The following is a 15496-nucleotide window of genomic DNA, read 5'->3' on the forward strand; positions in this document are numbered from 1 at the left end:
AGTCCCTGGGAGCCAAGTCCCTCTCTGTCTGGGCAGCTGTGGTAATGAAGTGTCCCTGAGCACCTCTGCAATCAGCCAAATGGTTATTAAATGTGATGAGGGGTTTGATGGTTAATGGTTATAGAAGGAAGTAATGGTTCCTTCTATGATTCCTGAAGGGAAGAGGAGAGAGCAGTGAGGGAGCTGAGAAAGAGGAAGACAGAACAGAGGATAGAGGGGCATGGGACAGGGTGGGAAGGAGAACTGATGGAGTAGAGCTGAGAGGAAGAAGGAAGAGGAAGGGGCAAGGAAAAGATCAGGAGGAAAGGCAAGGAGATGATGGAGAAGAGAGAGCATGAGTGTTAGCCTCGGGAACTAACAATGAATACAATGAGGGGCTCCCTTGGGCCGTCCTCACCTGCTGTTACTATTGTCACAGTAACCCTGTTAGGGCAGGATCACTGCCCTCATTTTATGGATGAGGACACTGAGGTTCAAAATACTATGTAATTTGCTCAGGGTCAAGGAAAGGGCCAGAGGGACAGAAAGTTGGAGGATTATAAGTAGAGACAAGTAGGAGCATAGACAGAGAAAATAGGAGGGGACTGAGCTCGAATAGAGAAGTATGTGACTGGTTCTCCTCACACCCTATGCCAGTCCCAGCACTCACAATGCGGTCTGGGGGTGGCGTGCTCCCGATGAAACATTCCACCTTGCCACCGTCACCCCTAACAGCATACTGCACTGCCTCGCTGGAGATAATGGGGGGCCCTGCAAGCAGAAGATTCAATCAAGGTCAGCTGGAACTTACAGTGCCTGCCCACCCAGGTCTAGCCCCTCTTAGGTCACTTACCATTCACATAAAGTGGCACCTCCCTCTCAGCCACTCCTATGCGAGGCACAATGGCCCGGCAGGTGTAGGTGCCAGCATCTGCCTGGGTCACCGACTTCAACAGCAGCTGGTTGCTGTTACTCAGTACCTGGGCAGAGAGAGCAGCCTCGGGTGGGGAGCCAGGAGGCCTGGGCCCCTAGGTCCATGTGGGCCCCGTAATGAATGTATTGGAAAGAAAGCAGGAAGGGCCACAAGTGAATTCCCAGAAGGAAAATAGGGTCTTGAGTCCCTCTGGTCCCTCCCTTGACTCTAAAACAGGTTGGCATTTAAACACACCAACTCTGCATGAGACAGGTGGGCCAGAGGGCAGGTGAGATCACAGAGGATGCAGTCTCTTTGGATGATTTGTTCTAGTGAAAATTTCACCCTGAAAACCCTCTTCCTGCCCTAAATGTTTTATGCAGGTCTCTGTAGTGCTGTAGAATTCAACCTTTTCCTCTTTAGTGACCCATTCCAGCTCCTCTACCTTCCTAGGTATCATTCATTCCCATCTCTTGCTATCCCAGCACCTCCACCCAGGCTCTCTTCCCTCCTTCCACACATAGGTCAGCAAATCCATCCCACTGCCACTAAACTGGCCAACTATTCTTCAAGGAGTGTGGGGGTTAATCTCAAGCACTGTCCTTGTCCTCCAAATGCCAAGACTCTAAAAATATCCAAGGTTCAACTTGAAAACTAATGCTGTACCTCCCTTGACTCCTCCCTCACTGGTGTCTAAGCTCTTTCCTCCCAGCACCTAGGAGAGGCAGCAAATGTCTTACCATGTTTGAGTCCTTTTTGGTCCAGGTGAGGGTGAGGGGGGGATTCCCAACCCAGACACATGTGAGAGTCACATCAGAGCCAATGTCTGTAGTCGTAGGTTTAGGGTCAACTACAATCCGAGGGGCAACTGAGGTAGAAGGGAGCATCTTGTTAGGGTCTCAGTATTATTGGGGTCAGCTCCAACTGACCTTCTCTCTCTCTCCTGTCCTTCCTGTGTCTATTCCCCATCTCCTCAGCTTCATGGAGCCTACCCAACTCCACCCCAGGCCCTTCTGCTCCCATGTCCCACCCCTGCCCTCAGTCCCTGCCCCTGTACTTGCAGTGACTCACAGTGGACATTTACTAAGGTGCTGACATTGGTGCTGCCCACTTTGTTGTAAACCTCACAGGACACAGGCTCCGTGAAGAAGGAATAATCAACATTTGTCTCATAGCGACTGTCATGGGCATCTTCAATCAAAAAGCCCCCCTTGGCCCATCTGAGGGAGAAGGCAATACAGGAGTTAGGGCTTGGAGTCCTCTCACACACATCCAGGGGCACTGCCCTCCTTAGTACCCTTCCCAGAGTGCTCCCAGACCCTGCTTCTCACACCTGTAGCCCAGGATCTCAGGATTGGCCGTGGCCTGGCATGTAAAGACAACACGCTCGCCCTCTTGCACCGTCTGTGGCTCAATGGACAGGGTCACCATAGGAGGGTCTGCAAAGCAGGGGACAGGGAGTCAGGGTCTTTTCTGTACCCCAGGTTTCATTTTCTCTCCTTAGCACATACACTTGGACACTACCACTGTGCAGTAGTCTGGGAATTTGAGTTTGCAGTGGACCAGCTCCAATAAATATACCTGTCTTCCTCATCTTCACTCCATGGATCTAGGGGGCTGTTTAGGGTGATGATCAAGGATGATACCAAAGGAACAAATTAGTCAATCAGTGTAAAGGCCAATGGTGGCCACTAGGCACCAGTGTGGGCTCCCCTGGCTCACTGAAATGGATGGGGGTGGGGCCTTTCTCCAATTGCTGACCATCATCCCATCCTACCCAGGATTGAGGTAATTTATTGAGCACATACTAGCTAGTATACTCCAGGCTAGATGCTTTCACACTATACCTCATTTAATACTCACAACTCTGAGAAGCAGGTACAGGTCCAAAATCCCTTATCTGAAAACCTTGAAACTATGTCTATTAGAATTTGGAATTTTTCAAATTTTAGAAGGGTAATACTGTGTGTGAACTGTTTACCATGCAAGACCTCCAGCAGGGTCTGGGCAACACCCCATAGTGACATACATTAATACCTCTGCAGTGAAACATGTGACTATTCAGATTAAGTGGGTTAAATAAAAGACTATAAAGAGCCCTGGTTCAGGTTTTGCCACCAAATCACTTTACTTTCGAATTTTGGATAAGGAATTTTAGGCCTGTGTTTTATTTTCTGTAGATATAGAGAATTGGAAACTGAGGCTCAGAGATATTAAATAATTGCCTAGAGCCACATGCTGGTTTAGACCCAGGAACTGCTCAACTTATAGCCAAAGACTCTTCACCAGTCCTCACTGCACATGGGTCAAATCAGAGAAACTTCACAGGATGAAGAAAGTGAGCCTCTGTTCTGGGGCCCCTGGAGGATTCTTCTGTACTTCTCCATGATGCCCACATTCCCTTCCCTACCCCACTCCTCCAGCCTGTCCTCCCCCTGGGACCCTGCTCACGGTGCACATCAAGCTCAATGGAAGTCTCCTTGCCACTCGGGATGGCCTCATTCACACTGCGGCAGGTGAAGACACGCCCAATGTCCAGGTCTGTGGGGTTAATAAGCAGTTGGCTGATAGTGGTCTCCCTCTTCCCATCCTTCAGCAGTTCCTGGGGTGAGATAAGGGTGGAAGACATGGTCAGGCTAAAAGCCCATCCTCTGCTCTCCAGATGACCTAACTCAGATCTGGACTTGCACTGGAGGGGCACTTTAACCTGAAGCTCAGCCACCACCCAACCTCTTCTCCAAGGTTTTTTTTTTTTTTTTCTAATTAGTAGACTTTATTTTTTGGAAAATATTTAAGTTTACATAAAAATTGAAAGAAAATTCAGAGAATGCCCATATGCCCTGCTCCTCCTCTCCACAGTTTCCCTGTCGCTAACAGAATGCGTTAGTGTGATATATGTGTTACAACCAATATTAACACATTATTACTAACTAATGTCCAGAGCTTACATCAGACTTCACTCTGTGTGCTACAGTTTTCTTCATGGTTTTGAGCTTGATTCCTGGAATTCTTTGCATCCACCTTAAGTCCCTCCTCTTCTACAAAGTCCTCCTTAGCCATCTCAACCTTCAGGACTCTCTCCCAACCTGAACTTGTGCCTTTTATAAGCAATCTGTTCTGTACATGGCTCTAGGCACATTCTGCCTTGCCTCTTAGACACTGTGCCTGAGCATTTCTGAGTTGGTTCTCTCCTACTAGACCATAAACCCATAGAGGGCTGGGAATGGACTCAAAGCTTTAAAGTCTCATATGGGCTCAATGGTATCTGACCTGAGGTCCCCAAATATGATCAAAGGAACCCTTGGGCTGCAAACTGCCTAAGGTACACCATACTACTAGCCAAAAGTAAGGCCCGCCCTTTGACAACAATACACACATCTCTCCTGGGCCTGAACAGTACCAGCCCAGTGCAGTAACAGTGGCTCCCTTGCGCTGCTTGGCAGAGCCATGGTCTTTAATTTAAAAAAAAAAAAGGGAGGTGGATGACAAATGGTCATTAACAAATCAGCCTGTTAGGTTTACAACATATTTCAAAACATGCAGCCCTGAAGGAGAAAAATAACAAGAGTTCTTGGTGGTGAAAAAGTTAAATACCACTGAGGCCAAATTCTCATTTGTCACGTGGCGAAACTAAGGCCAAAGAGAAATGAATTGTCCAATATGTCAAAGGCAGAGCTAATCCAAATTTGCCCTGGGCCCACCCTTCACTCAATTTAAGATTGAATCCAGTGTTTCTTGCAGCACCTAGCAAAGAGCTGGGTACACATATGTTTGTCCACAGATGGCAGAAGGAACTCCAAACAGGAGATCACTGTTAACTTTACCAGGTGATCTGGGCAAGTCGCCTGATGTCCTTCTCTACCACAGGCTGATCTATGAAGCGTACACAATGATACCTGCCTCCTCAGCCTCTTAGTGTCCCAAGTGGGAAAATGTTCCAACTAGATGATGAGGGAAGGAGGTTGAGGTGCTCAGTAGGCAGAGCACAGTCTGACGTAGGTACAAAACCCAGCTCTGCTGCATGTCAGCTGTGTAACCTGGGGCAATAACACCTAACTTTGAAAACTCCTATGAGGATTAAGAGATACTGTCCACAAAGCTTAGTAGTAGCCTGGCACACAGTAGCTTCATCAATGTAGCTATTACCACAATTGTTCTTAGTCTCTGCTCAGCTACAGAATGTCATCATGAACCTGGAAATTCACTACTCTTCTCTGGGCCTATATTTTCCAACTGTATAACAAGAGGGTCGGTCCAGGTAACCTTTAAGTCCTCTTCTTTCATCTGCATTCCCAAGTCAGACTCAGGGGGGAAAGGAAATGTGACCTGGGACAAAGCCCAAGAGGAGCTGGGGGAACATGCAGGGTCTTACTGTGCTGGCCACAGCACCCTCCTGCTGAGTCCCATCCCGGAACCAGATGATGGTAGCAGCAGGCTTGGCATTAAAGGCTCGGCATGTGAGGTTGTGGGGGGTGCCTGCTTGCAGCAGAAGTACAGGACCTCCATCAATCCTAGTATCCTCTGGAGGGACTGTGGGGGAGAGCAGAACAAAGTCAGTCCAGGGTACAGTGCAGACATCACTGCCTGATGACCAAAACATCTGCCCCTGAAGTCATCCCTCCCTTGGCATGCCCACTCCGGGGTGAGGCAAGGCCCTCAGGTTACACAGCTTTCATGCCATCCATCAGTTATTCTTCCACAGTCTGTACCTTATTCCAGTACTATATCCCCTGCCATTGCTCAAGGATATATAGAGATGAGGAGAGTGGCCTTAAATTAGGAAAGGGCTGGGCTATATCAGGGTTTGAGTACAACTCACACCTTGGGGGGCCTGGCAAGAAAGGTGGCTACCTCCACAAAGCTTCTTCCATTCCCTCTGCTCCTCTGTCCTGAGGCAGCCAGATGAGCAAGTATTTATAGCAGCCTTCCAAATGGACTCTTTGACTCCAGTCCCTGCTGGACCCAACCCATCCATCACTGCTAGCACGTTATTTTCCCAGGCTTAGTAGCACTAAGCCTGTGCTACTGGCTACCAACTACCATGGGTGGAAGTTCCAAGCACCACAGCCTATTGTTGGGGGATCCTTAGGCTAAGTCCTTGCACTTTCACACCTCATCTTTGTTTTTGCTCCTCTTTCCTTCATGGCTTCTGTTCAAGTGCTATCCAACCTGTTTGCATCCTAGTTGCTGCACAAGGTCTTCCATACCATTTTCCCCTTACCCCACAACCACAACCTCAGTAGTCCTGGCCAGGCACTCCAAGCTCCTTTCATCATCTACTTTGTGTTTGGGTTACTTAAGATGATTACCCACACCACTTACCCAACCAAAGCCATTATTTCTGGAAAAGCAGGGACCCTGTCTCACCTACATTTACAGCCCCCAGTGCCCAGAATGTGGCTGAGGTAGGCTCTTGCTAAGTACTTAAGAAATTGAAATGCAAATGTTTGATACCCCCATAGTCTTCTAAATGCTCTAGTGAACCAGACTACAAGTTTCCTACTGTTATGCTCAACTCATGCATGCAGAGTGGTAGGAGGGGGGAAAGCATCAGGCTACCTTGGTTTTAAATCCTGGCACCTTCATTTTCCTGTCTCGTGATCTTCGGTGAGTCCCTCAAGTCACTGAGTCTTAGTTTCCTCAACAGAGACATAACAGTGTCTGCCTATGCAACCCTCATGAAGGCCAGGTGAGGCATTGTATACATAAAGTACTGTGCACAGCACAGGTGACATGTGAATTGTGTTCGTTTTTACTGCTCAGACAAGAGTAGCAGTGCTTCCAACTCTTGGCTAGCAAATTATCCACTGAATGCCTGGCTACTCCCCTTTGTCACTGGTGTACCTACTTTCAGTGCCAGATGGGTGCAGATTTAGAAATGGAGTGGGAAGGAGAGAAAAGTAAGAAGACATGGCTAAAGAGCTGCCACTCAGGGTCTTGTCCTTGGACCTTTCAGAATGACTGTCTATTTGTCACCTCTGTCACTAGCCCACCTTTTTCTTCATATCTGAGGCAAAGGAAAATAGACTGTTGATGTATCTGCTCAGCCATAGTTATATAGCATTTGTTCACACATGTTTGTTTATGAACAAAATTTTATCTTTGTGACAAATTTGCATATAAATATATACATGACATTGGCCTACATTTCCTTCTTTGTAAAATTTCAAAACAAACATTGATACCTATTCCCTAGGGTTGTTATTGTGAAGGGGAAATGAGATCAAGAATGAGGAGGTACCTATAAACTCTAATGTGATGGACAATATTTCTACTACCCACTGAATGCTCACCAGGTGTCAAAGTGTCTTGTGTATATGATGTCACTTAATCCTCACCACTAAGTATTTCATTAGTCTTTTCATGGTAAATACCATGAATCCAAGTTTACAGATAAGGCACTGAGGCTCAGGAAGGTTAAGCAAATTTGGTCAGAGAAAGGAGAATGAGTTAAATAGCAAGACTAGGAGGTGGACCACGCCCACCAACCCTGGAGCCATGCTCATCACTGCTGCACTTGAGTTGTTATCACTGTGAATAATGAAGGAGTTCTAGGTCTGTAGATCTATATTATATCTGTGTCTATGTCTGAGGGGGGTGAGAGTCAGCATGTCTAAGTCTTGCTGCAGGAAGAATGAAAGGCCATTCTGTGAAGAAGGCTAACCTGGGGTGGGGTTTGGAGGAGAGAACACTGAGGGGTATGCTGCTTATGGGGGGAGTTCATGAGGCTGGCTATGTGCAGGGGGGCTGACACCAGGTACTACACACAGTCTGCTCTCTTGACTCTGCCCTGTACAGTGTCTGCGCCCCAATGCTGCCATGAAAAAAACCTGTGTGTGTGCAGGTAAGCAAGGAAGGATGCAAGAAATGTACTGCCTTTTTATTGCCTCCTTGAGGCTGCAGGCAATAAGATAGTTTGAGAATTCAAGAGAGACAAGGAGGGGAAGAAAGCAGTCAGATTAACCTTTCATCTCTTCTATTCTTGGAGCCTTTTCTTGGTCTTCTCATCTATCTAAATCACCCAGATAGGCTACAAAGGTCCACATCCTCAACATAAACCATGCCCTTCAAACAAGCTCTCCTACTCACATGGCTCTCCCTCATTGGCTTGCAAGCTTTTTAACAAGGTACTCCTCCATGTAGGGTCCCCATCTATAGTTTTTTCTTCCAGGAAGCCTTCCTTGAAAGAACCAAGCCACTGGATACCATTATAAGCCCTGTTCCCGCAATACTTAGGAGCTTGGTTGGCCTTTCGTCATTTCTTTTTATTTCTGCCTGTGTTCACGTAGGAAAGGGAAGGAACAATTATCAGGGCCTTCTCATTAAAATGGGAGTTTTCCAGGGCACTTATTCCAACACCCAAAACAGAGGCAGTTAGGGAGGGAAAAAGAAGAAAGTCTCCTAAGAATCTCATGGTTCCATTGGAATGACTGGTCCAGCATGGGGCTCAGACACAGTCTAACAAGGGATGGAAATGATGTCTTGTCTTCCCATTCCCACCCTGGTGGTCAACTAACTCTTGCTCCCTCACCTCAATCCTGCTCCTTGCAAATTCTTCCCATTCTGTCCTTACCAGAGAGGAAAATCAAGTCATACACCAGCCTTAAGTCCTAGTCCTTCAGGGTCTTTACGTCCAACAATATTGGTTGTGTGGTCCCACCAGTCTTCATTTATTTTGAAACCTCACATTTTCCCAGACCTTCAATTTACAACTTCTTGCACAGGGACCAACAAAGTGGCGGTTGCTAAGAAAGCATAGTATCATTATGACATGTAGCCCATAAGAAAACTAATGTCCAGAGGTTGCAACCTCTTCAGACTGTTGGTGCAAAAATGACTCAAGTCTCCTAACTCCTAGTCCAAGCCTCTTCCTGCCATACTCGAAGTATTTGTCATGCCCCACTGCCCACCCCAGTAAAAAAACTTCCTTGTGTTCATGCTCACTCATTCATTCCTCCCATCCTCCTTGGGAGTTTCCCCAACTTCAACAAATTCTGATTAGGGGAGGAAAAAAAGAGGGTGCATGATAGATCAAATAAAGGCAGGAATAAAGCAAGGAACAGAGTGATAACAAAGGGAGGAGAGAGAGTCACCAGCAGACACAGTCAAGCAGAGACAGAAGGACAAGAGAGGTAGAGGCCCAGCGAGACCTCCTGACCTTGAGTGAAACACAAAGACTGATGGAGCCAGCAGTCCTGCAAGAGAGGCATGGCAGAGGTAGGAAGCACATCAGAGCTAACCTCACTTTTGTACTGTGTGCAGGAGAGAGTCACATCATTATGAAAATGCCCCCCATGTTATCACAGAGGAACATCTGCTCTGTGCTTCTTGGGTGGCAGCTGAGAGACATTACCTCCTCCAGAGCCCATCCAGATGCAGCCAGGACTCCTTCCCCAGTTCTTAGCCCTCAGCCCATTTCTTCCAGTCCTGCTTCCCTGTTTCTAGAGGAAGTGTCCAAGTGATTCTGAGGAGGACTGAGCACTGAGGGAGCAGAGAAGGGGAGGGAGGGCTGAGTGCAGCTGAGTCAGGAAGGAAGGGAGCAAAGAAGGCAGTTTCTGGGGCTCAGAGGCAGCAAAGTAGGAGACAGGATAGGAGAAGCTCCCTCACCAAAGGCCTGTTTGCCATGAGAGGCTGGGCAAATGAGGACTAGGTCTCTATCACCCCAACACTCCTCTGCTCTGGTGTGGAGGGCCTTATATTCAGAAGGCAGAGCCCAGTCCTTGAGCAGTCCTTGAGCAGCCTGGCCACAGGATGCCAGACCTCACACACCCAACATGTTTCACCAGTGGCTGTCCACATCCCCATTTTGCTTTCTAAAATCTGAACCTGGCTTTAGAAGAAGTTACAAGAAGGAGTTGGGGAGGGAAAGCTAGAGGGAGACAGGGAGAGTGGGGGCAGGCATGAGGCCAGGAACAGAGAGGAAGAAGTGAAAAATGAAAGAAGTAAATTGGAGAAGGGGAGGGACTGCCAGGATGCTAAGGGAAAGAGAGGGAAAGGCTGAGGGCACTGAGGGGTGTTGGGGGCTATTACTGAGCACGGTGAGTGTCGCCCGCCGGGAGCGCAGAGCAGCCTCGGTGGCCTGACATTCATAAGAGGCATCATCAGAGAGCTCGGCATCAGTGATCTCCAGGTTGTACTGCCCGGCGTCTGCAGAGCCCACGACCCGGTACCGCGGCCATGCTGCAGGAACAGAAAGGGGGAGCCCAATGTGAGCCCCATCCCAACCTGGGAGCCAGCCAGAATGACTGGGCATATCCTCTGTCCACTTCTTATCCCCCCACATCAGGGTTCACATCCCATTCCAGGGCCAACACTCCACCCTCTGCCCTTTCCTGGGACCCCATCCCAGTTGATAAGGATGAGGTCCCAGATGTGGACACTGATGTCATAAAATCCCACTTCGAGGCTAGGAGCCATAAAGCAGGAGGAGGAAGGGACAGGGTGGTGATGGGAGATTGGGTGAGGGTGGGGAGAGTAGAAGCAGGGGATGAGCAGGAGCAGATGAAATCTGCAAAGCAGTTTGAAGAAAAAATTCTCGTAATAGAAAAGAGAAAAACATAAAGGTGACAGCAGAGTGAAAGGAGAGGAAGAGATGGGAAGATGCATAGTGCTAGGAAATATAGGGCATTGCAGCACAGACATGCACTCACTGGGGCTAAAGGAAAGTTCAAGGATGGCCAATGTCTTACTCTCACTTGTCAAAGGAAAAATGGATGAAGCAGAGTCCTGTTAGCTTCCTGAAGGAGCCTCTAAACCAGAGATTCCTATTCCCCAAAGAAGCTGTGGCTATGGCAGATGGACCTCAGAGAACCTGGCCCTATGTAATTCAGTCTCCCTTGCTCCTGCCCAACCCCTCACACTCTCCTGCCCTCCCCTCTCCCCTTCCCCACCATCAGCTTCCTCCCATTATCTTCCTCTGTCCAGAAGCTATTGATTCTTCTCACTCCATATTGACTTCTCTTTCCCTCTCTCTCTCTCTCCCAGTTTCCTTTCCTTTCTATCATCAATAGATCCACCGGACCCATCTCTTTCCTTTACATAGATTGCTCTACACATACAAATTTCACCCATCTGTATTAATACATGACATCCACAGCAAATAATCTCAACCCATTGGACAATGATAAGAATAAAAATATATAGTCTCCCATTATTTTATCATCATACTGCTTTACAGTGAACAATGTGTTTTCACAAAGTCTATTCTCTCATTTGGTTCAAAATTCACAAATGCACTTAAAAAGCAGGCAGAACTGTGACTATTATGCTATTTTATACAGTGGTAAACTAAGGTCCAGAGAGGTGAAGTGACTTTCCTAAGGTCTCCCCATTGGTAGTGGCAGAGCAGGACTAGCATCAAGTGACTTGATTCCTCATCTACTCTGCCAAGTAGCCTTTCCAGAAGAATCTTTACTTGCTTTGGAATACAGATTTTTTTTGTTTATTTCTTTTTCTTTCTTTCTTTAATTTTTACTGACTCATATTTGCTTCAGCACTGGTTCCATGGAGCTTAATAAAAGCCTGTTTAATAAATAAATAAGTACTCAGGCTGATATTAAAATGAGATTTTGGCCTCTGAGCAGACATTGCCTGAGCAGGGAGCAGGAGAGGGGCTAGAATAAAGCCAACCTGACATAAAAGTTGCCTGTCCCTCTCTTGCTCTGCAGGAAACTCTCTCCCAGCACCTCCTGCTTCACTTCTTTCTGCCTGTAGCAGCACTCCTGGTGTCTGTTTGTCTGTCTCAAGCTCTTTTACATAAATATCTCTTGGTTTCCTTTGATCTTTTACGCTTCTCATTGTCTTTCTTGATCCAGTACACAGGAGGAAACACAGAACTACAGGGTTTGGAAAGCAGTGGAGACAGAGCTCTGGAGGAGAGAAAGAAAGACTAACCCACACGCTCAGAAGAGCCTGGAGCACAAAGAAGGGATACTGAGTCCAGGAGTCTATTTTGGGGAATGGAGGGGTGGTGGGTCAAAAGATTGGATAGTCTGGATGTTGGGCTAGCTGAGTGGTCCCACTCACCTTTGAGTCCTTGGCCCATGCCCAGAGCCAGCCCATCCTTGGTCCACTGCACAATTCCTGAGTAGTTGAGCAGTACGCAGGGAAGCACGGCCCGCTGTCCGGCCACCACAGTCTGGTCGGCTGGCTCCTGGCTGAAGCGAGTCTGGGTCCCTGGCAAAGCCAAAGCTGGCACTGGGTAAGGAGATGCATGAGGAGAGGGGCTCCCCCAAGAGGCAACCATTCCCAAGCTCCTGCTCCCACCCAGCCTCAAACTCCAGAGAGATGAAGTCTGGGCAGGTGGACACTCGAGTCCCTGCCCCACCTCTGCCCCAACACCTTCCTTGCAAGATGTCACATGCCCACCCTTGATTCTTTCTCCTTCTATGAACCATGGGAATGGTTTCAGGAACCAAAGTGCTCAGCAATTATAGAAAGTGGTACAATATTATGTAAAGGCCTTATAGATTAAGCTAGTTGAACCCTCTCATTTTACAGTTGAGGACACTGAGGTCCAGGAGATGAATAACTTTCCAAGAACACCCAGTGAGTTAAGGGCAGAGCTGGGGATTCAAACCTAAACCTCAGTACTCCAGGTCCTGGGCTGTTCCTCTACAACTCCCCTCTCACCCTCACACCTATGTCAGTTTACTTCAGCTCTGGCTCCATGGTGCTTCATAAAGTCTTGTTGAATTAATAAAGTGCTCTGACATATTTAAATGTTTTTGGCCTCTGAGGAGTCATTGTCTGGGCAGGAGGCAGGAGAGAGGCTAGAGCAAAGTAGGCGTAAAGCGCATTCCTCTCTTCCAAGAAGTCCATAACAAATGCTACTGGTGATGCTGCCATCTCTCTCAATCCTTGAGACATAGATATACCACTGGGCCTCTAACTGGACATGTTTTGTATGAGCCAATGTGAAGTAACACACATGTGCAACTATACCAGGTAGAGTTCCCTATGAATGCATCCAGCGAGTGCTTAAGGGCAGTTTCTATGGGGCAGGTATGTATATAAGCTTCCCGAAAGACTGTATATCCAAAACAAAGTGGCTATGATCCTACTTCATGGCACACTTGCCCTGTTCTATATGTTTAGCCCTGACTCCCACACAATAGGGGCATGAGTGCACACAAAAGGATACCCAGCACATGCTCGGCCTCTTGCACTGTGGGGACCTACACATGGCTGCCTGGCTGGCAGTTCTGCCAAGAACATTTGATGAGAGCACTGCAGATTAATTGCCTTTAATTGTGGATCCTAATGGAGCAGGGAATTGGATGGCAGTTTCTTCTTCCCCAACACTCCCACCCACCACTCCAGCCAGTCTGTTCAGCCCAGTGGTGGGCAGGCCTGGGCAAGCTGCAAAGCTCAAGGAGCAGTGCCTCAGTTTCCTGTGTAGGGCTTCAGGGAAGAGGACAGGAAATGGAGGGGCTGTGGGAAGGCAAAGGGAGAGGTCTGGGCATCCAAACCATGTCCCCAACCTGTCATACCACTGGAAACAAATCAAGTTTCCCCAGAACTCAGGGGACTCCTTCCCCTTCTTTTCCTCTCCAGCTCACAAGTCTTTGCTGAGACCACCATCCCAAATCAAACTGTTTCCAAACTAAGCTTTCCAAAATCTCTCTGCTTCTCCACTACTCTGTGTGTAAGTAAGCAAATGGAACCTATTCCTCCCCATTCCAAGACCTCCCTCTAAGTTATCAGAGACAGGACCCTAGTCTCATCCTCCCTTCTTTTTTCTCCGCCAGCTTCATTTCTCCCCTTCTTTTCAAACCTGCTCCATATTCATCTCTCCCGGGAAGTCTTCTTAGATTGGTCCCTTAGCTCCTTGGGCAAACACAGCTTTTCCCATCACTCAGCCCTGCTGTCACAGGCCTATACATGGGATTTCCCATCCCAAGCTATCAGAGAGCCTGTGCCCATGCTTTGTTTGTCGTGGGGTTAGATGGTGGGTGGGGTGGCCGCCCTATCTGTTCCACCAGAATGAGAACCTCTGCTCAAGGCTGGGGCCATACTATCTCTTCCCTCTGAATTTCCCTGCACATTTGACGTCTGCATTGGTTGCTGCACATAAAAGGATAAAGGGAGAGGGGACTGGGCCAGAATTGGATTGGTGGACAGCATATGACTGAATACACAGAGGAAGTCCTCTTTTGGTTAAGTGTGCAAATATAGCTCTTTAGGTCTGCAGAGGATCAGGAAGTTAGAAGCAGGGCTCCTCCCCCACACTATTAGAAGCAGCTCTCCAGCTCTGCTGACCTGACAGTCCATCCATATCTTCCAAAAAAACAAACGTATAGGCTACCCAATATTTCTAAGGGAGGCAGTGGGTCAGGTGAGCAGCCAGTATTATTAATTCAGGCATTGCCTCATTATTATTCAAATTTATTCATATCACTGTGCATTTCTCTAGTGCAGCTTCATGCTACAAACTCTCCACACTCACATTTCTTCTTCCTATGACCTCCAGCGCCCAAGTCAAGGGCTTCAGATTGGGGTGGCCTGTAAGCCTTGGCTCAGAGATTAAATTTATATTCAGTTTTCCTGCATGGGGCCTGGTTACCCTGGTTTCCTAGTGAAATATCCAAAGAGTGGTGAGAAGTTGGCTCCTTGTCCAATGAAGCAAGGAGGCAGCTGGTCCTGCAGCAGGATGAAGTCAGTGGAAAGCCCTTGGGGTCAGAGTCAGAGATAAATATCTTGTCAGAGGGAGGGGTAGTGTGACCTTGGGCCTACCACTCCCCTGTCTGGCCTCCATTTGCTCACCTATACAATGATAAGTCTGGACTAAGAAGTTCCCTTTTAAGAGCACAAGTTTAGGAAACAGACAAGTTTGTATAGTGCCTTTGCCACTTCCTAACCATGTGACCTTGTTCAAGTCACTTATCTCTACCTCATTTCCCTATGAGTAAACTGAGTGATGCAAAATGCTTACCTCTCAGAGTGTTGTGAAAATTAAATGGGATGAGACTTATGACATACCTGGTGTATTCCCTTGCATGTACCCATTAAATGGTACCTATGACCTTTATCTTTCCTAGGCAGTTGGATAAATAGTGGGACCTCCAGAAACCTGAGCAGTGACATGACAACGTTTCTCTCTTCTTGGGGATTTTGAAGTAAAATACCCTCTTTGTTTAGGCCTGGTTGAAGCAATTTATCTGGAGACAGGAGAATGGAGGAAATAATCCTTGAGGAGAGCATCCGGAGAGAAAGGAAAATGAAGGGTCTAGGGAATTTAAGGAAAAGGTAGCTTAGATCCCAAGCCTGCAAATATAACAGACAATGTTTCCTGGCTCCAAAACATCCCTTGCAACCAAGACAGTATCTGAGGCAGAGTCCAGATGCCCACAGGTTGTCCTAACTTGATTCATGATTAGGAGAAAGACCCAAGCCCCATTCTCTCCTCTCTTCATGCCCCATGGTTTTGTTACCCCTCATACCCTTGGTCAAGCCTTTTTCTGGGTGGGATACTGTTTTCTCTCTCTCCTTTGGGATTCAAATAGTTACCTCTTCTATGAAGTCTTCCATGACTGGCCTGCATGCCCTCAGATACCTTTGCACTTACTTCTCACCTCAGCTATAGAAGGTCCACATTGTACTGTC

General features: G+C 47.6%; 1 protein-coding gene across 9 annotated transcripts in view; it reads right to left on the minus strand.

Moving 5' to 3' along the window:
* KIRREL1 (kirre like nephrin family adhesion molecule 1) overlaps window positions 1-15496 on the minus strand; it is a 106482-nt gene that overhangs the window by 4954 nt on the left and 86032 nt on the right. For 3 of the 9 annotated variants that reach the window (XM_071220125.1, XM_053915180.1, XM_053915177.1), the window contains 9 exons: window positions 11918-12067; window positions 9923-10072; window positions 5265-5422; window positions 3344-3494; window positions 2226-2331; window positions 1964-2112; window positions 1633-1760; window positions 833-1007; window positions 650-750 (listed from right to left, as the gene is read on the minus strand). In XM_071220125.1, the coding sequence (XP_071076226.1) occupies window positions 650-750; window positions 833-1007; window positions 1633-1760; window positions 1964-2112; window positions 2226-2331; window positions 3344-3494; window positions 5265-5422; window positions 9923-10072; window positions 11918-12067 (1268 nt within the window). Of the gene's footprint in view, window positions 1-649; window positions 751-832; window positions 1008-1632; window positions 1761-1963; window positions 2113-2225; window positions 2332-3343; window positions 3495-5264; window positions 5423-9922; window positions 10073-11917; window positions 12089-15496 lie in introns of those variants that run through there. The other 6 variants (XM_024574696.3, XM_053915179.1, XM_045181830.2 and 3 more) reach the window with 5 other exon arrangements.

This window comes from Desmodus rotundus, chromosome 12 (assembly GCF_022682495.2).
Source record: "Desmodus rotundus isolate HL8 chromosome 12, HLdesRot8A.1, whole genome shotgun sequence".
NCBI lineage: Eukaryota > Metazoa > Chordata > Mammalia > Chiroptera > Phyllostomidae > Desmodus > Desmodus rotundus.